The sequence below is a fragment of the Python bivittatus genome, unplaced genomic scaffold (assembly GCF_059951505.1).
Source record: "Python bivittatus isolate LINGU-HERP-01145 unplaced genomic scaffold, Pbiv_v1 ctg000020_np1212, whole genome shotgun sequence".
NCBI lineage: Eukaryota > Metazoa > Chordata > Lepidosauria > Squamata > Pythonidae > Python > Python bivittatus.
The window spans coordinates 122,795,495-122,817,013 of record NW_028277030.1 but is presented as its reverse complement, the minus strand read 5'-3'; the positions used below and the strand labels follow the sequence as shown (position 1 = coordinate 122,817,013).

The window sequence follows — 21,519 nt, the reverse complement described above, 5'->3', positions numbered from 1 at the left end:
GTTTGGAAAACGCAACAGTGGCCACGGGATTGGAAAAGGTCAGTTTACATTCCAATTCCAAAGAAGGGCAACGCCAAAGAATGCTCAAACTATCGCACAATTGCACTCATTTCACATGCTAGCAAGGTTATGCTCAAAATCCTACAAGCTAGGCTTCAGCAATACATGAACCGAGAACTACCGGATGTACAAGCTGGGTTTCGAAGAGGCAGAGGAACTAGAGATCAAATCGCCAACATTCGCTGGATCATGGAGAAAGCACGAGAGTTCCAGAAAAATATCTACTTCTGCTTCATTGACTATGCAAAAGCCTTTGATTGTGTGGATCACAACAAACTGTGGCAAATTCTTAAAGAGATGGGAGTACCAGACCACCTTACCTGTCTCCTGAGAAATCTGTATGCGGGCCAAGAAGCAACAGTTAGAACCGGTCATGGAACAACCGATTGGTTCAAAATAGGGAAAGGTGTACGACAAGGCTGTATACTGTCACCCTGCTTATTTAACCTATATGCAGAGTACATCATGAGAAATGCCAGGCTGGAAGAATCACAAGCCGGAATTAAGATTGCAGGGAGAATCATCAACAACCTCAGATATGCGGACGATACCACCCTAATGGCAGAAAGTGAAGAAGAACTAAAGAGCCTCTTGATGAGGGTGAAAGAGGAGAGTGCAAAAGCTGGCTTGAAACTCAACATTAAAAAAACTAAGATCATGGCATCTGGACCCATCAATTCCTGGCAAATAGAAGGGGTAGAAATGGAAGCAGTAACAGACTTCATTTATTTGGGCTCCAAGATCACTGCAGATGGAGACAGCAGCCATGAAATTAAAAGACGCTTGCTCCTTGGGAGGAAAGCTATGGCAAGCCTAGATAGCATATTAAAAAGCAGAGACGTCACCTTGCCGACAAAGATCCGCATAGTCAAAGCTATGGTTTTTCCAGTAGTAATGTATGGCTGTGAGAGCTGGACCATAAAAAGGCCGAGCGCCGAAGAATTGATGCCTTTGAACTGTGGTGCTGGAGAAGACTCTTGAGAGTCCCCTGGACTGCTAGGAGGTCAAACCAGTCAATCTTAAAGGAAATCAACCCTGATTGCTCATTGGAAGGATCGATAATGAAGCTCAAGCTCAGATATTTTGGTCACCTAATGCGAAGAGAGATCTCTTTGGAGAAGACCCTGATGCTGGGAAAGATTGAAGGCAAAAGGAGAAGAGGACGGCAGAGGATGAGATGGTTAGATAGCATCACTGAAGCAATGAGCATGAAACTGAGCAAACTCAGGGAGGCAGTGAAGGACAGGAAGGCCTGGCGCAATATGGTTCATGGGGTCACGAAGAGTCGGACACGACTTAACGACTAAACAACAACAACAACTGTGCAAAAGTTTTAGACAGGTGTGAAAAAATGCTGTAAAGTAAGAATGCTTTCAAAAATATATATTGTAATTGTTTATGTTTATCAATTTACAAAATGCAAAGTGAGCAAACAGAAGAAAAACCCAAATCAAATCAATATTTGGTGTGACCACCCTTTGCCTTCAAAATAGCATCAACTCTTCTAGGTAGACTTGCAAACAGTTTTTGAAGGAACTTGGCAGGTAGGTTGTTCCAAACATGGAGAACTAACCACAGATCTCCTGTGGATGTAGGCTGCCTCAAATCCTTCTGTCTCTTCATGTAATCCCAGACAGACTCAATGATGTTGAGATCAGGGCTCTGTGGGGCCAAACCATCACTTCCAGGACTCCTTGTTCTTCTTTACGCTGAAGATAGTTCTTCATGACACTGGCTGTATGTTTCAGGTCACTGTCCTGCTGCAGAATAAATTTGGGGCCAATCACATGCCTCCTTGATGGTATGATGGATAAGTATCTGCCTGTATTTCTCAGTATTGAGGACACCATTGATCCTGCCCAAATCTCCATTTGCAGAAATGCAGCCCCAAACTTGCAAGAAACCTCCACCAAGCTTCACTGTTGCCTGCAGACACTCATTATTGTACTGCTCTCCAGCCCTTCGGCAAACAAATTGCCTCCTGCTACAGCCAAACAGTTCAAATTTTGACTCATCAGTCCAGAGCACCTGCTGCCATTTTTCTGCATCCCAGTTCCTATGTTTTTGTGCATAGTTGAGTCGCTTAGCCTTGTTTCCACGTTGGAGGTATGGCTTTTTGGCTGCAATTCTTCCATGAAGTCCACTTCTGGCCAGATCTCTCCGGACAGTAGATGGGAGTACCTGGGTCCCACTGGTTTCTGCCAGTTCTGTGCTGATAGCACTGCTGGACATCTTCTGATGTCAAAGGGAAGTAAGCATGATGTGTCTTTCATCTGCTGCATTAAGTTTTCTTGACCGACCACTGCGTCTATGGTCCTCAACGTTGCCCGTTTCTTTGTGCTTCTTCAAAAGAGCTTGAACAGCACATCTTGAAACCCCAGTCTGGTTTGAAATTTTTGCCTGGGAGAGACCTTGCTGATGCAGTATAATTACCTTGTGTCTTGTTGCTGTGCTCAGTCTTGCCACGGTGAATGACCTGTGACATGAAACTGTCTTCCACAACCTTACCTTAGTAACAGAGTTTGGCTGTTCCTCACCCAGTTTTAAGCCTCCTACACAGCTGTTTCTGTTTCAGTTAATGACTGTGTTTCAACCTACATATGAAATTGATAATCATTAGCACCTGCTTGGTATAACTGGTTAATCATACACCTGACTCTAATCCTACAAGATCCCTGACTTTGTGCAAGTGTACGAAGTGTGCAAGTGTAAGAATTGATGCTGGTTTGAAGCCAAAGGGTAGTCACACCAAATATTGATTTGACTTAGATTTTTCTTCTGTTCGCTCACTTTGCATTTTGTAAATGGATAAATATAAACAATTATAATATATATTTTTGAAAGCATTCTTACTTTACATCATTTTTTCACACCTGCCTAAAACCTTTGCACAGTACTGTACACCTGACTGTGCTGTAAAGGTAGTCCAAGTAGATCTTTAAAATACCATTAAACTCATTTTTCTGCCCCTTCTTTCTTGTTCAGTGTAATGGTATATGGGAATGACCTTGGGAGACAGGAGGAAGAGCCACAGACTAGACAATGGTCAGACAAGTGGCAGCTGAGTCTGCAGAAGGAATATGGGTGTGGCAAATGTCTCAGAAGGGACCCTCCCTAGTTTCTTGGAATGTAAAGGCAAGGAGGGGGAAGAGATGTACTTTCAGACTTGCAAGATTCTGTTAATGTAGCCTTACAATAAAATTAGAACTAGTACTTCTGGGTGTGCTTCTTGTCTGGACTACCTCGCAAGGCTGACACTCAGTAAACTTTCATTTATGAAATTCATGCATATGGTCTGCATTTCAACATTATACCTAATATGCAACTGGGTTAGGATGCCTAATCTAAAAGAGATGCAATCACCCAATATGAACCATCCTTGTAGATAGGAATAATTTTTTCAGGTTAGTTTAAAAAGTGTGACTCTACTTACAGTTTATTTCAGAGCGTGTTTTTTCTTCTCTCACATTTCTACTTGTTGAGTGAATTCTATGAGGTACAAGAGGCTGGGAAAAATATGGCATTAAATATTCATTAAAAATGAACAAAATAATCCCCCCTTTATAAACCACAGTACAAGAGATTTTTATGATCCACTGAGACTTGAATTAAAATCAGTTTCAAGCAACTACATTTCCTGGAATGGAAGAGATAACTCTGATTTTCAGATTAAGACTGCTGCTCCAAAATTTGCATTAATTCCCAGTGGAAAGCCACACTTGGTTTAAAAAGTCTACTACCTTATATAACCATCATTTATCCACTGGGATGTATTTGGCAAAGTAATATTTCTTCCTATACTTCTATCCATGAGTAAAGCCCTGCCAGCTAATGACAAAATATTAATTTAAGGAAGGCCTTAGACATGACTGTTCAAGTGGACTTTATCTTTGGCTTTTGGAAGAACCATCCTTTATTAGGAAAGCCATCTATTCCATTGTTATTGTTAATACACATCAGAACTCCCTGGACAAGTTAGTTAATTAAATTAGCTACATGAAGAGAAGCAAACAAGCAGGTGGGCAGCAGGGGAAGTTCTCTCCCTCTCTTCACAACTATTTGTTCATTCTGTTTCTAGTCATTGTTCCTTTAAATAGGTTCATTTTAAATTAGTGAAAAATTACAAGTAGATGCTATTTTTGACATTAAGCTACAGAATCAAAGGCAATTTTTAAAAGTAATAATTAATGTCTGCTTTAACTGATGTTAGATATTTCCCAAATTTGAAAGATCAGGGTACCTAATAAAAATAACTTAACATTGTCATAAACTACCAAGATTTATTTATTTATTTATTAAATTTTTCAACCGCCCATCTCCCCCCAATGGGGGAACTCTGGGTGATTCACAACAAACATTAAAAACATAGATATAAATACATAAAACATTAATTAAAAACATTACTAAAAAGGAGAAGGAGAGTCCAAGAGGATGAAAAATCTGAGGCTGAAGACAGAAGGCCTCTATGGGGCTAGCCATCCCCATGCTTGGGGTACTCCCTCCCCACCCCAGGCGGCAGAACCAGGTCTTCAAAGCCTTACGGAAGGCCAGGAGTGTGGGGGCCAGTCGCACCTCTGGGGGCAGAATGTTCCAAAGAGCAGGGGCTACCGCAGAGAAGGCCCGCCTTCTGGACCCCAACAGTCGAAGTTCTTTCACAAGGGGGTCCGAATCATGCCCTCTCTGTGTGATTGGGTGGGACGGGTTGAAGTCATAGGGGAGAGGTGGTCCTTTAGATAACCTGGTCCCATGCCATGTAGGGCTTTAAAGGTGATAACCAACACCTTGAATTGGACCTGGAAGCAAACTGGCACCCAATGCAGCTCGCGGAGCAGAGATGTTACATGGGCTCTCTTTGGGGCTCCAACAATAGCCTGCGCGGCTGCATTCTGGACCAGCTGTAGCTTCTGGATACTCTTCAAGGGTAGCCCCATGTAGAGTGCATTGCAGTAGTCTATCTGGGAGATAACAAGGGCGTGAGTGACTGTTCAGAGGGCATCCCAATCCAGAAAAGGGCGTAACTGATGCACAACCCGAAGTTGTGCAAAGGCCCTCCTTGCCACGGCTGCCACCTGCTCTTCAAGCAGGAGCCGTGAGTCTAGGAGGACCCCCAGATTACGCACTGGGTCTGTCTGGGGCAGTGCCACCCCATCCAGCACTAAAGATCACAAAATCCTGGATACAGAGGAGCCATTAACCCACAGCTACTCCATCTTACCAGGGTTCAGCCGAAGCCTGTTGTTCCCCATCCAGACCCTTACAGCCTCCAGGCACCGCGAAAGGGTGGCCACGGCATCACTTACTTCACCAGGGATGGAGATGTATAGCTGCATATCATCAGCATACTGATGATACCTCATCCCATGATGACGGAAACTCGCCCAGCGGTTTCATGTAGATGTTGAAAAGGAGCAGAGAAAGAACTTAGCCCTGCGGCACCCCACAAAGGAGGGGCCAAGGATGGGACCTCTCGCTCCCTATCACCACTGATTGGGATCGGCCCTGGAGAAAGGAGGCAAACCAGCACAAGACTGTGCTGCCCACCCCCAATTCCCTGAGCCATCCCAACAGGATACTGTGGTCAACGGTATCCAAAGCTGCTGAGAGATCAAGGAGAGCAAGGATGGTCGCACTTCCACCATCCCGCTCCTGCCAGAGGTCATCCATAAGTGCGACCAATGCCGTTTTCGTTCCATATTCAGGCCTGAAACCTGACTGGAAGGGATCCAGATAATCCATATTACCTCTAAATATGAATAAATCAGAAAGGCTGAATTAAGAATGCCCAGGTTACAGATGACCCACAATTAAGAACGGAGTCTAGTGTAGCAAAATTCAAATTAAATACACAGTGATTTGAGTTAAGTACACAATGATTCGAGTTCATTACACAATACTACTTATACAGTATTATACAATAATACTGTTCTGGCTTACATACAAATTTGACTTAAGGACAAACCTTTGGAATGGAACTCGTTCCTAAACTGGGGACTACCTGTAAACAGACTAGAAACTGTGATATAGCAGCACTCTAGCTATTTTGGAGCTACAATTCCAATAGTTCCCAGCAAGGTTGTGTACATTGTCCCCAAACATCTGAAAATAAGTAATATTCTGATTCTAAACATTAAAGCTATGCAAAAACACCTGAATGAAGGGCTTTGAAATACTTAAGAACGTGAGCAAGGCACTTCTTTTTGGATTATTAAAGCAGCTGCATCTTTTGCAAGGCTCATGTGGCTACTTTGGAAACTGCTTCCTGCACATGTTTTGCACAAGAGACAGTAGCTTTAACAGTTCTAAGAGAGATGCGTCATTGATGCACCCTTGCATTACATTCTGCATAACCACAATAAGCAATATTGCATAGTTGTAATAAGCAGTATCAATTTACCTCATTACATTCACAGCTATTTAAGGTACTGAATTTTTGTTTCTATCCTGTAGAGATTTGCCATCCTGCAGAGACTATTTTTCTTTTTAAAAAAGCTAAAAATAATATAAATTTTTACACTGCATATGTCAGGAATATTAGCCATGACATTTTAAGCCAACATTTGCCAAAAATCTGGTTAAGAATTATAATTTAAGAATTATCTACACTTTGTCAAACACAACACAATGTAGAGATATACAGGACATGCATCAAAACAACAACTTTTGAACTACTGAAAAAAAACTATAAATGTTGTGGCTGCCATGCTGGATTAGAACAGTTCTTGTGCTCTCTCAGCAGTGATGGCTACTGCATGGCTAGTGCTACCACAGAACCCCACTGGGTCTTTGGGATAAGGACAAAAGAGACTATCTTAATTATTAGTTTCTTTCTTGCAGATTTTATTCTTGAATTCAGTGGTGTAAAACACAGATTGAGGTAGCATAGCATTCTTTCAACCTAAGCTTCTTTTTCCATCAGGAATTCAGCTTCATTACTAATTCACTGCATTTATGAACAGATTCTCCACTAAAGGATACATAGCAACAAACAGAAATAGCCACATATTTTTAAAATGGCCTTCCTGGCTGGGGATCATGGGACTGTAGTCCATCCCATGTAGGCTGTGCTAGCATTAGAAAATTTATGTTAAAATATCACATGGATGTAAGTGTGAGGGCAGGAAATCTGGTGTCCTTCAGATGTTTTGTACTATAATTTCCACTACTGGCAATGCAAGTTGAGGCATATGGGTTTAATAGCCCAAAGCATTAGAAATATGCTAGGTAATCTAACCTTATTGAAGAATACTGGCCTACCTTGTGTGCCTGCTGTAAAATAGTATGCTTTAAGTATTGCTATCAGGATTGGTTATATATCCAAACATTTAACTACCTAAGCTATATTGAAATGATATTCTTACCTCAGGATCATCATCATCAAAATCATGATAGGTGGAATGATCAGGATTATTCATTTTATCCAACAGTTCAATAGCAAGGGTCCGGCTTAAGGGCTGGGTAATAAAAGGGTGCTTAAAACACAAAGTGCAATAGGTAAGTATATGAAAGACGCTGGCACTATAGTTTAAGATGAATAAAGACTTCTCAAAACATTCTGGATGAATTCTGAAGAACCAATAGAGAAATTTCAAAATTCTCCATGCTTTACAAGGTAAGCCAGCAATGTTTCCCTTCTTCTCCCTGCTCTCAAAGAATGGGGAGAATAAGACTAAGGTACCTGGCCATATGTTATGACGGTTATATCAGGAAAACTACTAAAGTGATTATTGGCAGGGGAGACTACAACACAAACACTGTAGGGAAAGGATGGCAGGTTGCTACTATCCAAGTTGAGGAGTGGTTGTAATCAAACCAAGTCCAAATGACAGCGAACATGGCTCCCTGGCCTAAAGATCCTGTTTTTTAATGCTGGATTGGTTACTGGTTAAACAGTATCATCCAGGACATGGCATATATCACAGAGAGCTGATTTTGGACAAAGTGATTCTTCTGGTGTATCATCTATTGCACTGCATAGCAGTTTCTGCACTGACCTAAGACCTCAATACTATGTCAAACCAACTAACAAGCAAAACAAGCAGTCCCAACTAACACGTATCTAAGTTAGACGCTGAATTTCTCCAGTACCTCCTAATGGAAGCTTTCTTCACACAACAAAAATGGATACAGATAATTTTAAAACAGTTTGAAAAAAGATAGAAAAGTCAGTTATACCTGTAATAATTTTTCAGCTGTAGGCCTTTTCTTAGGATTCTTTGTAAGCGCCATTTTGACAAAATGATGAAAGCTATTTGACCTTTTAACATAAAATTACAGACTTCAGAAAGGTGTTCAATGACCACAATAACTAATACAATTCAACTAGCTGTAATATTTACCATTTCATTTTGTCCTTTAGTTTGGGAGGCTGAAAGTTGCTTTTTGTCATTAAAAAGAGTGCTCTGAAAAAGAAGAAAAGTGGTTAACTCCAGAAAAGTCATGTCATTAGTTGACATGCATGCAGAGAAGCAACATCGTGTTTCCCTTTAGCCAGAAAAACACCACTGCATCTTCAGAAAATGAAAAAGAGAAGAAAAGTTTACTTTCAGCAAAAACTAAGCCAGTGGCCAATCTTTCTTTTTTTAAGAAAACAAGCTGAGAAAGCTTTGATAAGTAGGATGGTTAGGCTTCCTTGAAACTATATGACTGGGTTTGCATACAGTATAATTTCGTTTCATTTCATGAATTTGTAAGATTGCCCCACTCACAATTTGTGACTCTGGGTGGGGTACATCAATAAAAATCAAAAACAAAGTAAAAAATAAATACAAACCAAAACCAGTATAACACTGAACATCTTATAAAGATCAACACACAGCTGAGGGTGGGTACAGCACTCACTCACTCTCACAATAGAACAGACTCATCCACCATCTTGGTCCAACAAACAGGAGAAAACTCTGGTCTTCACAGATCTACAAAAGCCTAAAAGGGTCACTCAAACCTCAGCAGGGAGCTCATTCAAAGGGCAGCAATAGAACAGGCAGATACCCAAGTTACTATTAGATGATGCTTCAAAGAAAGGACTAGGAGCATGGTCACCCTATGCAGACTTGTGGGACAGGCAGAAGTTAACAGGAGATAGGTGGTCCTACAAATAACCTGGCCCTGTACCATACATGATACACCTTCATAGGTGATTACCAGCATCTTGAATTGTACTGAGAACCTACTAGGAGCTGGTGCAATTTGCTGAGTAGTAGTGTTACATAGGCATATTGAGGTGCACCAATTACTTTGGTACCACTGTAATCTGGACCAGCTGCAGCTTCTGGATGTTCTTAAAGGGCAGCCCTATGTATACTGTAGAAATTGAATCAGGAAGTGACTAAGGCCTGAGAGAACAGGCAGGCCTCCCAATCCAAAAATATTTTTTCAAGTGTCTATCTAATAGAACTACTGCAACCCATAGTCTAGTACTGATTATCTGTTCTAGTACCATTTCTAGTCAAACAGGCTTTTATGAACTCTAAATGTGTAAGCTATCTTTTTCAGTCAAGGGTCTGCCCTTCATTCTTCCTTCTGTCTGGGGACCTCAGGAATATTCAATGATGTAGTAAGATGTGCCAGATGAGCAAGGCCAAACATTTCAGCCCAATGTGGAGCTATTTCTAAGTTGTGATGATGTTTTCAAGCCAGAAATTCATGTGCCTTGCCTCTGTGAAAGTTAGTCCATCAGTTTCCAGCTTTATTCTGCTCCCAAATACCCAATAAAATGCTACCAATTTTCATGCAGGCAAAATGTAACAATTTCTATTTTTAATAGAATAAAAATAGCCAGAAATTGCACTACTAAAATTTGTGGATTTTATTTTGAATTTTGATGATGGGATTTGAATTTTCCAGCTAAGGAAGAGAGAGTGGGCTATCTGTGTCCTTGGCATGTCCTAACCAGAAATCCTTAATGACATTTTCTTTTTTTCTTTTTTAATTTTAGCTTTTTAGCTTTTAATTTTAGTTTTTAATTTTAGATTTCTATGCAATCATAGAATTACAGGGACTTTGAATGTATGCTAGTCCAACCTCCTGCCCAGGGCAGGAATACCCTGACCACTCCAGACAAATGGCTAATGCCTCCAGTGATGAAGCACCCACAATTCCAGAGGCAAATTCTTCCACTACAACTCTCATGGTTAGGAAATTTCTCTTCTAAGTTTGGATCTCCCTCTGTAAATCTTCCATCTACTGGATTTTTGTTCTATCCTCATGCGCTATGGAGAATAAATCCACATCTTCTTCCCTGTGACAGCTTTTCAAATATTGGGGTACTGCTATAATGTCTTCCCTTAGTCTTCTTTTCTTTAGGATAAATGTACCCAGTTTCTTTAACAATTCTTAAGGTTTAGTCTCCAACCCTCTCACCATCTTTGTCACCCTTCTCTGTACTCTTTCCAGTTCTTCAGCGTTCTTCTTGCATTGTGGCAACCAAAACTGGACATAGTATTCCAGGTGAGGTTGATTGTTCCAGCATAGAGTGGAACCATTACTTACTGTGATCAAAACACTATACATCTGTCCCAGATTGCAATGGCCATTTTGGCAGCTGCAGCACAGTACTAGCTCATTCTTAATCTGCATTCTACCAGGACATCAAGATCCTCTCTCAAGTACTACTGCCAAGCCAGATATTGCCTATCTTGTACCTGTACTGTTTTTTCCTAACTAACTAAATGCAGAACCTTACATTTCTCACCACTGAACTGCATGTTGCAGGGTAGGGCCCAATATTCAAGTCTGTCAAGATTCTTTTAAACCTTGAGCCTTCTGAGGTTTTAGCAATCTCCCACCCATCCAAATTTGTCATCTGCAAATTTGATGAACATTCCCTCTATCCCCTCATCTAAGTCATTTATGAAAATACTGAAGAGCACTGACGTACCTCACTGCATCTCTCTCTCCATGCAGATATAGATCGATTAAGGACCACAGGTTGGGAGAGTTCAAAAAACCAAGTGCAAATCCATCCACCATTGTTCTATGCATCCCATATTGTTCCATTTTATCAAGGAGGTTATGTTCAACTTTATAAAATGCCTTTATGAAGTCTAAAAATCAGGAGTCTGACAGCACCTTTTCTGACTAACAGATTTTATTAAAAGACATAAGGTTTTGTGATCTGCAGCTCACTTCATCAGATGCCCACTGAAAAAGACCAGCACAGCTCTCTTCCTACAATGAAATCTAAGTATACTATATCTACAGCATTCCCTTGATCTACTAATGTAGTCACTTTATTAAAAAAAAATTGTCTGGCACAACCTATTTTTAACAAACCCATGCTGGTTTCTAGTAATCATCTTGTTCCTTTCTAAGTGCTTGCAAACCCATTGCTTGATTATCTTTTCTAGGATTTTCCTAGGTACTGATGTCAAGCTGATTGGCCTATAGTTTCATGGGTCCATTTTTTCCCCCTTTTTGAAAGACTGGAAGAACATTAACTCTTCTCCATTGTGGCACTTTCTATGTACTCCAGGAATTCTCAAAGATTACAGTCAGTTGTTCTGAGATCACATCTGGGATGTGAAGACCTAGTTCCCTTCAGAAGTCTGTAATACTGGGAAAGATGAGATGAAAGAGAAAAAAAGGATGACTGGCAGTAAGATGGATTAACAGAATTACAGCAGCAATGGGTACACTACTGGGAGACTGGAGGCCAGGTTGGGAAAGATCATTCTGGAGAAGGCCTATATATGTTTAAGAGTCAACACTAATTTGATGGCACATAATCAGCCAGGTGTGCCAGCAAGATTTATCCAAGTCAAAGTAGAAGATCAATGTAAGGAATATATTCAATACACTTGACATGCAAAAGAGATTGAGAAACTATGGAAAGAGGCAAGTAATATAATTACTACTCTATTTTTAAAAATTACAGTAGTTCCAGATAAGTTTCTACAGCCAAAACCAAGAAAAGGAAAAAAAAATCCTTCTTTATTTGTCTATTACAATCAGTTGTTGAAGCTGCCTGGGCAAACCATATGTTCTGACCCTGCAACTACTTACTAACCTCATGGGATGCAAGTCAAACATAGGAGGCTGAAGTTCTGCTAGTTCTATAGCAGTAATTCCAACAGCCCAAAGGTCACAAAGTTGATTATATCCACCTTTCCTTTCAACAGCAGCAACTTCAGGGGCCATCCTAAAAAAAACAGAAAAATGGCTTGGAAAATGCATTCTTGTTCCTAGATTTCCAAACATAATTCTATTTGAACACTTTTCAATATATTTTTATGATAGTTAAAAGTGTAATGACTGACAAAGAGGCTCAGATACACTTCAACTGCTCTTCTACCTCCATGAATCCCAATTCCAGCTGACAATGTTCCCTCCATCTTAGAAAAAAGCTTTCCCTTTGTTATATAATTCCTGTTAAAGGTATAAGAACAGGCCAGACTAATACTTGATGTTGTGAAAGCACTTTACAGTTACTGTTAATGGCATAAGGTATATTGCTTCTGAGCAACTGGCAACCTCAGTTTTGCTTAATATACTGTAGGCATCCATGTGACTGAAAGGATATTATTATATACAAGTCAGTCAATTTCACAGGCAAAAGACATTCTGAACCTCTACCACACAAATGGAAAATGAACCTGAATTTAGCATTAGATTCCAGGATACCTATGGAAACCTCTCTTGGGACCCACTGTGCTCCTAGTCTTTTGACTTGTAAAATGTTTTAAAGATTATTTTAATTGTATTGTCGAAGGCTTTCACGGCCGGCATACGATGGCTGGTGTGGGTCTTCTGGGCTGTGTGGCCGTGGTCTTGAAGTCTTGACAAGACTTCAAGACCACGGCCACACAGCCCGGAAGACCCACACCAGCCATTATTTTAATTGTAAACAAAATTTAAAAAGAAGCTGGCCAGTTGCAAAGCAAAATACTAGTCTCCAGAATTATATTTGTTTCCAATAACATTCTAGGATTCCATATGTATGTATGTATGTATGTTTGTATGTATCCCTCCCTCCCTCCCTTAGGCATACCTAAAAAATTAAAATACAATAAAAATAATATAGAATGAAAATAAAATGAAAACTAAAAATGCAGTAACTAGCTGCAGTCAAGTGCTTTATATATGGGCCAACCCCCCCCTACCACAAAAGAGTGGTAAATAATATCCTGGGCAGGTAGAGGTAATGACAAGGAGTAACCCTCCAAATTTGCTTCTAGCAAATTGGTGTTTTGTGACTGTCCATTTTCTAATAATGTGCCATTTGTAATTGGTAATTATTTTATTAATTACAAGCCTCCCTTAGCAGTCATTTTCTCTGATAGGCTCTCAAAATATTAAATGTTCATTACTTCAAAAATGGCAGGGGACCCCTGGAATAAAAGAAAATTACCAGTATGGAGTTCCAATGAAAGATTTCCTTTTGGCAATTGTAGCTGTTATCTGTGCTGCTACTCCAAAATCAGCTATAAAAGAATATGCAAAATAATAAGTACACATCCTTATAATGAACAGAATATTTAGAAACTGAAAGTCTTCTTTATATAGTTAAGATCTTTATTAAATGGCCAAAAGAACTTTTGCAAACTTTTGCAGCATTTGTTTCATGTTTCTGTTTCAGCATCATTTTCTTCCACAAGGTGCAAGTAGTTATTTATTTACAGATTGTTTATCCCAGTCTCACAGCTGCTTATACAGGTAGTCCTTGACTTACAACGGCAATTCGGACAGGAATTTCAACAGTCCCAGTTGCTGTCGTTAACTGAATCCTACAGTCATTAGATGAGGCAATTTCCTGCTGGCTTCCTACAGGAAGCTGCAAGTCCCAGGCTGGCTGGCAGGTAAGTGGCTACTACAGGGTGAGGGGAGGCAGCAGGGTGTGTGTGAGAGGTGTGGCATGGTTCAGGGAGAGTGCGGTGTGGATTGGGGAGGAAGCGTGGGGGTGTGCAAGTGGCCGGTGCGGCATGAGCACAGAGGGACTGGGGGAGAGTGCGCGGGTCAGGGAGACTTACCCCAGCGACTTGTGACCTTCCCTCTTGGCTTCCCCACTGACTTTCTGGGGAAGCCAGCAGGAAAGGTTGCAAATGGCAGGTTGGGGAGGGTGTGTGAGGGTGTGAGGAGGTGTGGTGTGGATCAGGGACAGTGTGCAAGGGTGCAAGGGTGTGTGTGAGAGGCACGGTGCAAGTTGGGGAAGTGTGCAAGGGCGTGGCACAGGTCAGGGAGGATACAAGGTGGTGCATGAGAGGTGCAGTGGTCGGGGAAGGTACATGAGTGGCTGGTGCGAGCACAGAGGGGCTGGGGAGGGTGCACGGATGGGTTATCTCAGCAACATGCAACCTTCCCTGTCAGCTTCCCCACTGACTTTCTGGGGAAGGTGGCAGGGAAGGTTGCAAATGGCAATCACGTGATTGTGGGGCACTGAACTGGTGCAAACCAGCTGCCAGGTGCCCAAATTGCGATCATGTGACTGAGGGGATGCTAGGATGGCCGGAACTCTGAGTACTGGTCATAACTTCGTACAGCGCTGTTGTAACTTCAGTCACTGAACGAATGGCCATAGGTCGAGGACTACCTGTAATGACAGAAGTCCCTTTTTCATTAGATCTTATTTACAATAAACATAGTAAGTAATTTCTTGTCGTTTTTTATGTAATTACATAACTGAACAAAGAAACCAATCTGAAATACACAGCTGGGGTTCCAAACTGCCACTTGACATTCTCACAGGCAAACTATCTGGACAGGAGTCATAAGGTATATTAAATGTTAGCATGTATAAAAGTGAACATATACAGAGATGCTTACCCAACTTCACATGGCCATTATCAGTTAAAAGAATATTTGCTCCCTTAGGGAAAAATTGTGAAAGATACCTTTTTAGAATTCATGTTTTTTTAATTCTTATATTAGTATAGGTATCAGGTACAAACTTATACTACATGCTACAAACTGTAAATCTGTAAAATGTAAATGTTAGAAATGGATCTTCACTACAATGACAAACTTATGTAGAAAATATTCAAGACACTCTCAAGATAAAAGCAACTAAACTTGCCTATCCATCTATCAAGACAAACAAGAACAAATTACTGAAAAATGACAGTAAAATAAGAATGTATTGTGTCACTGAGAGATATGAAGAACCTTCTACTTTAGAAGATAAAACTGGAACAAAAGAGTATACTCATACAATAGGTATGAGGCCATGTTCAGACCTACACAGTGGCAATAAGAGTGACAAAATGTGTGTACTTCTGTGCACTTATTACATTTGTGGATTCTCACCCAGTGGCTCAGTTCAGGGTGGTCCAGTCCTTGTTAGGGAAGAAAGGCAGGATAACATGCTTGCAGGCTACTGCAAGTTTTCTGCAGATAAAATCACTCATCTTCACTTGAGATTGAATGTCATTTGGGCAGAGTTATGCAGGGGCATTATTTTGATATTGCAGAACCCAAGGAAATGGATAGGGTCTTCTATAGTACAAACTCCGCCACTTGGGGAATAGACCCATGTGTAACTGGATTCAAGAGGTGATAAATGTCTCTTTGATGGAGGGTGAGGTGACAACAGCCTTGAGCTGATGGTGCAACTTCTCTTGAACAGCTTGTCTTTCAACACAGCTATATTAAACATGTTTTACAAAGGCTCCTATCTTCCATTTTGGGGGAAGATTCTAGGAAATCATCTGCAGAGGATCCTAGGTGAAGCAGATTATCCTGATCCCCTCCAGTCTGATTTCAGACCTGAATGTATGATGAAAACAGCATTGGTCATTGTGGATGACCCGTAAGCCTTTGTGATGCTGACTCACACCCTCATTATCACGTAGCTCAACTGCAATGTGCTCTACAGGTAATCCTCGATTTACGACCACAATTGGAACTGGCATTTCTGTTGCTAAGGATGTAGTTGTAAAGTGCAACATCACATGACCCCATTGCTTAGCGACAGCAATCCGGGCAGTCCCAGTTGCCGTCATAACCCCAAGATGCATGGGTCGTTAAGTGGGAAGAGGCAGGAGTCCCAGGTAAGGAGCACAGGGGTGCCACGGGAGGGTGGGGGAGGCCTGGAAGCGCCGGTGCAGGTGGCGTATGAGTTGGAAGAGGGGGTGCTGTGCAAGCTCAGGAAGGCTGGGGAAATACGTTGTAGCTCTGGGGCTCCTTGGCACACTGTGGCTCCAGGGCTGCAAGCTTTTTGCAGCCCCAGAGCCGTGGTATGCCAGGAAGCCCCTTTGTGCTGCGCAAAGCCCAGCCCCAGCAAAAAGTCCCAGAGCTGCAGCACATCAGGAAACCCATTTATGCCACGCTGCTAGGCTTGGGCTTCACATGGTACAAAGGGGCTTCCTGGTGCACCGTGGCTCTGGGGCTGCAAAAGCAAAAAGCCCCAGAGCTTCAGGGTGCCAGGAAACCCCTCTGCACTGTGCAAAGCCCAGCGCCAGCCTGGTCCAGCAACATAGCATAAGGGGGCTTCCTGGCTCCCAGTATTACACCAGAAAGCCCCAGCAACAAGGCACAAAACTGCTGCCTGGCAGCACAGCGCAAAGCAGCTGCCCTAGGAAGCCGCAGCTGCCCCAGCCCAGCCACCCTTGCTACCCTGCCCTCTGAGACCCCTGCTGCCCTGCACTCTGCCACCCCAGCCAACCTTCACTGTCTTCTTGCTCCTGCTGCTGACCAGACATGCTCACCCTGGCCCTTTGCAAGGCAGCTGCTAGCCACATCAGGCCATCTTCCCCAGGTCTAGCGAGGAAGCCACTGTGCGCAACCTGCGGAAGAAAGCCTCGTGTGGCCAGAAGCTGCCTCACAAAGGGCTAGCCAGGCATGTTCAGTCAGCAGCGGGAGCAAGTAGATGGCAAAGGTCAGCTAGGGTGGCAGGGGCCACGGAGTGCAGGGGGCCAAAAGGGCATAGATAGGGGAAAGATAGGTGGATGGGGGCAGTTGGTGCCCAAATTTTGATCACGTGATCATGGGAGCGCTGCAACGACCGTAATTTCAGGCACTGGTCGTAAGTCCCTTAATTCAGCACTGTCGTAACTTTGAACGGTCGCTGAATGGTCGTAAGTCGGACTACCTCATATGTGGGACTATCTTTGAAGATCATCAAAAGCCCCTCCAAGCATATGAAACAACACTAGATATGTAAGCTTATCTATTAAGAAAGGCAAAAGCCAAAAAAATAAAAGAATGTACTAGAAAACTCACTCAAGTCAAGAACATTAAATCATATTAAATGCAAATGCAACTGAAATCTAAAAATCAGAACTATTTGTGGGAAACAATACATGGGAAGAATAAGCAGTTTCTGCATGAAATTTATTAGATTACCTTATTCAAAAGTAAACTGTAAAAATCTAAGATAGACACTCAACAAAAACTCTGCCAGCAGAGACAGAACAGAGTTCAAAATATGAAAGTGAAATACTAAGTTCAGAATAAAAAGATGAGTGTAAAATTGACAAAAGGTACTGCAGAAATTGTAACCTAGGTACTCTTGTTTGCCCTAATATCCCAAACACAGAAAAATGAAGAATATTCCTCCAAATTGGAGCAGACAACTACATCTGGACGAGAGAACTGAGGAAAGCTTGTGTGGGGGGGGGGAGGGGGGAAGAATCTATATTTTGCAAAACCTGTTCCATGCACGTCTTCTTGAATATGGCTGTTACAAAACCAAACCTTGTGTTTTTCTCAACATATAAGTGTTGTTGGTTCAACTAACAATGTGAAATAACTTTATAGTTATTTCTACATAGTTCTAAAGGGACAAAAGCTCTAGTATAATTATTACTAAACCTTTCTTGTTTGTAAAAAATATTCCTTCAGATAAGTCATTTCATATTATTGCAATAAAAATCTCATGGCCACAGTCCTACTTTATTTTATAAAGCTCAGAACTGGGAATTTTATGCACCTCAAACATTATTTCAACAATAGCCTTACCTTTATATCTCTGTGCATTTTTCCTTTACTGTGCAGATAGTATAGTCCCTGTAATTAAAAAAGGAATAAAGTTCTCAGAGAAAGACAAGTTTTCTATGAGTACATGTTCTATACTATAAAAATCAACTAGATTTTTAAAGAATGCAAAGGTGACATCTGTAGCTCTCTCATGTTTTGACATAAACATCACTGCATGACCAATTCATGCATGAAGAGATGACAGAAGGAAAGAGACAGGGAACTACTGACTTTCATCTAAAAACATCACCCTTCAGAAATGGTTAATATATTTTTGATTACTAAAAGGTAAACATAACCAATAAGCACACAGCTGCATTGAAGCCTGTCATCTGAAGCATATGGTGTCAAAAAGAAGCACTACTGTTATCAATTATGGTCCCTTCTTCTGATAGAATTTTTCAGGATGTGGGTGTCAGGCATTTCTTCTTTCTTATGTACCCTGCCATATGAGTGACAAAATCTTTGTGACCATCACAGCAGCTCACTTTGTGCCTAAAATTAAAAGGCAAAGCCTCTGTACAAGACAGGCATAGCTCTCTGCAGCATCATAAGCCAACACACACACACACACACACACACAAATGCAGAAGTTGCATTTTTTGGGGGGGGGGAGGTGGGATGGGGACAGTAGTTAAAAATCAGCCAAGAAACATTTTTAAGGAAATGCACATCTTACAATTGTGTACTTCTATACTCCCCCTCCCTCATTATTCAACAGAACTATCTGGTATCTTATGTTTTTTCTACCCCAAAAGCTAACAGTGTAACAATTTTCTTTACCTGCAGTGTCTCTCTGCTTACATAAGCAATCTGCTGTTCTGAAAGTGGTCCAGTCACTAAAAGAGAATCCACCCAAATTAAGTAGAACATCTACTATATTTTTCATTGCTAACTTTGAAAAACTCAAATCTTCTGCTTGCTTTTATATACATATATCACTGCTCATATTCTGAACTTGAAATAAACATCACAGAGGAAAACTTGTATCTTCAAATTTTGCCAGAAACCCAAGAAAAATATAGAGTAAAATATTTCAACTGGAACTCACAGTGATGCTTCAAGGATTAAATCACCTTCTATTGCACTATTCAGTAAATGATATAAATTATCCCAAGCCTGCTACAAGATCTGACTAGCAGAGATAATTTAACTTTAAAAAATGATATTCCTAGGATAACTGTTTGAACTGCCATCTATTTTCTTTTATGTTTAGGACTCTTTTGTGACTTATATTTTTACAAATGGAACCTGCAGGATATTCTGGTATAGCTCTAACTAGCCATTCCCTCCAACCAGGGCCTTCTATTCTATTTCCCTTTCCTTTTCCCCCAATATTCTCCCTGATCCCTAACATTTTATGGTTTCTTGGTCACTTGGTTATTTCAAAGAAATAAACACATCTAAACTGGGAGGCCTGATGACTTTGAGGGGGCATCTCTCAAGCATACCTATACCTCTGTAATGGCTTCACAAGCTTTTCTACAATAAACCACTTATCAGGCATTCTTTAATGCTGTTTGTTTCTAGCGCTGCTTGCTGAGAGAAGCCTGAGTCACTAGAATGGGATACAATATATCTGGATGTGGTCTAACCAACACAATAGAGAGGAACTATGCCTTTCCTTGATGCTGACACTATATTTCTATTTAAGGATTGTATATGCTGTTTTTGGCAGCTGCATTTCACAGTTGGCCCATGTTCAGCTTATGATCCACCAAGACTCTTTTTGGATGTACTGCTCCCTAGTATGGTCTCCAAACCTATATTCATGTCTTTGAATATGGGATGGAAGACCATTTTTCTATCCATATGTAAGACTTTGCATTTGTCCTTTGCATTTATCTTGCTATTTTTTTGTCCAATGTTTAAGATCTTCATGAATCTTAATATTGTCTTATAAGATGCCTGATATTCCTCCTTTGGATTATCTACAAATTTTACAACAGTTTCTAATCCTTCATCCCAGTGTTCTATAAATAAGTTGAACAGCACCGGGCCTAGAATGGATCTGTGCTACACACTCAACTCTTCCTTAACACCCTCAATGGGTACGATTGTTCAACTATAGCCATCTAATGCTAGCCTATTCCAGCTCAGTTTTTGATATCTTGTCTTCTAGAACCTCATGGCAGACTTTGATGAATACTTTGTTGAAGCCAAGCTATGCTATGTCTGCTACAATCCCTTGATCAACTAAACTAGTCATTTTGTCAAAGTAATAATAATTAAAAAAGGCAACTGGTTGGTTTGGCATGATTTATTTTTGTCAGTTCCAGGCTGGCTTCTGATAAACAATGCATTCTTTTCTAAGTCTTCACAAACTTAATAATCTGCTCCAAATTTTTGACCAGTATCAACATCAAGCTGATTAGTCTATAACTACCCAGATCTTTCCTGTTTGAAGAATGGAACTCTACTTGCCCTCCTCCAGTTCTCTGGTTTACCTCCAAGATTTCTGAAAGATTACAGAAAGGGGCTCTGAGATGACATCTACTATGGTTCTGACTAAAGGAAAAAAAAAAGGGGGGCCATAATATAGCTAATTGCTATCTTGTAATACCCCATATTTGCCTCTCTTACTTGCTAACCTCTGTTTTATAAAACTAGTTTCTAAATTCTCAATTAACAAGACAATAAAAAATAATGTAGCCTTCAAAAGAATAATTATGGGAGAAGGACTCATATCTTAAGCAACTATTAGAACCAATGAAGCTTCATATTACTGTTAACATGCTTAGCTTATTATTTTGTGGTGCCTATGGGCAAGAGTTAATACATTGTATAGATTCTTTTTTGCATGTATTCAGGATCAAACTAATGAAAGAAACAGAACCATTACATATGAACTATATATTTCCAAAAAATCCCTACACCATTTGTTAACTTACCATGGTAAATGTCCTGTAATGAACCGCCTCCACAGAACTCCATGCAAATCCACAATTTATCACGTCTAAAAATCACAGATCTGATCAGTTTTGCATACTTATAAACACTTCACACAATCTTAACTATGAAACCTCATGATTTTGCAATATGTTTGGAGGAAAACTAATGCTTGAATGTTTTCATCTTTCTAAAACAGAAGGCTGTTCCATCTTCCACTCACCTCTTCAGGAAATTCCAGTACCAGCAAACCCTAAACCTAACTATTTTAAGCAGACACTTACAAAACATTCTGAGTCACTTCAATTTTGTATTCAGAAGACTTGCTGAAAACTATGGTAATTCATTTTGTTTAATCTGTTTTGTTTTGTTTAATTTTGTTTAATTTGGTGGCTAGATGTTAGAAATTTCGATTAGAGTTTGTCAATGTTTTGATATCAATTTTTATACTTTAATATAAATAAAATGGAAAATTACAATTCATTATACTGCCAAAATGCAAAAGCTGTCAATTTTTAAAATAATGTATATAAATAAAATGATGCAAAGCACCCCTCAAAAATGTTAATAATCTTTCAAAAAGTGTTGCCGGGTCTTGGGTTTTTGGTTAACTATTACTAGCCTTTTTAATTCAAAATGATAAATACCCAAGAACTCTTCTGT

The 21,519-nt window shown here is 40.5% G+C and overlaps 1 protein-coding gene across 4 annotated transcripts in view; it reads right to left on the bottom strand.

Annotated features, from left to right (window-relative positions):
- Positions 1-21,519, bottom strand: part of MAP4K3 (mitogen-activated protein kinase kinase kinase kinase 3) — a 78,420-nt gene that overhangs the window by 39,296 nt on the left and 17,605 nt on the right. For all 4 annotated transcript variants that reach the window (XM_088148645.1, XM_088148653.1, XM_088148661.1 and 1 more), the window contains exons 4-13: positions 20,859-20,923; positions 18,751-18,806; positions 17,950-17,997; positions 14,818-14,860; positions 13,406-13,478; positions 12,065-12,196; positions 8,397-8,459; positions 8,233-8,314; positions 7,419-7,529; positions 3,494-3,566 (exon numbers count right to left, since the gene is read on the bottom strand). In XM_088148645.1, the coding sequence (XP_088004771.1) occupies positions 3,494-3,566; positions 7,419-7,529; positions 8,233-8,314; positions 8,397-8,459; positions 12,065-12,196; positions 13,406-13,478; positions 14,818-14,860; positions 17,950-17,997; positions 18,751-18,806; positions 20,859-20,923 (746 nt within the window). The remainder of the gene's footprint in view (positions 1-3,493; positions 3,567-7,418; positions 7,530-8,232; positions 8,315-8,396; positions 8,460-12,064; positions 12,197-13,405; positions 13,479-14,817; positions 14,861-17,949; positions 17,998-18,750; positions 18,807-20,858; positions 20,924-21,519) is intronic.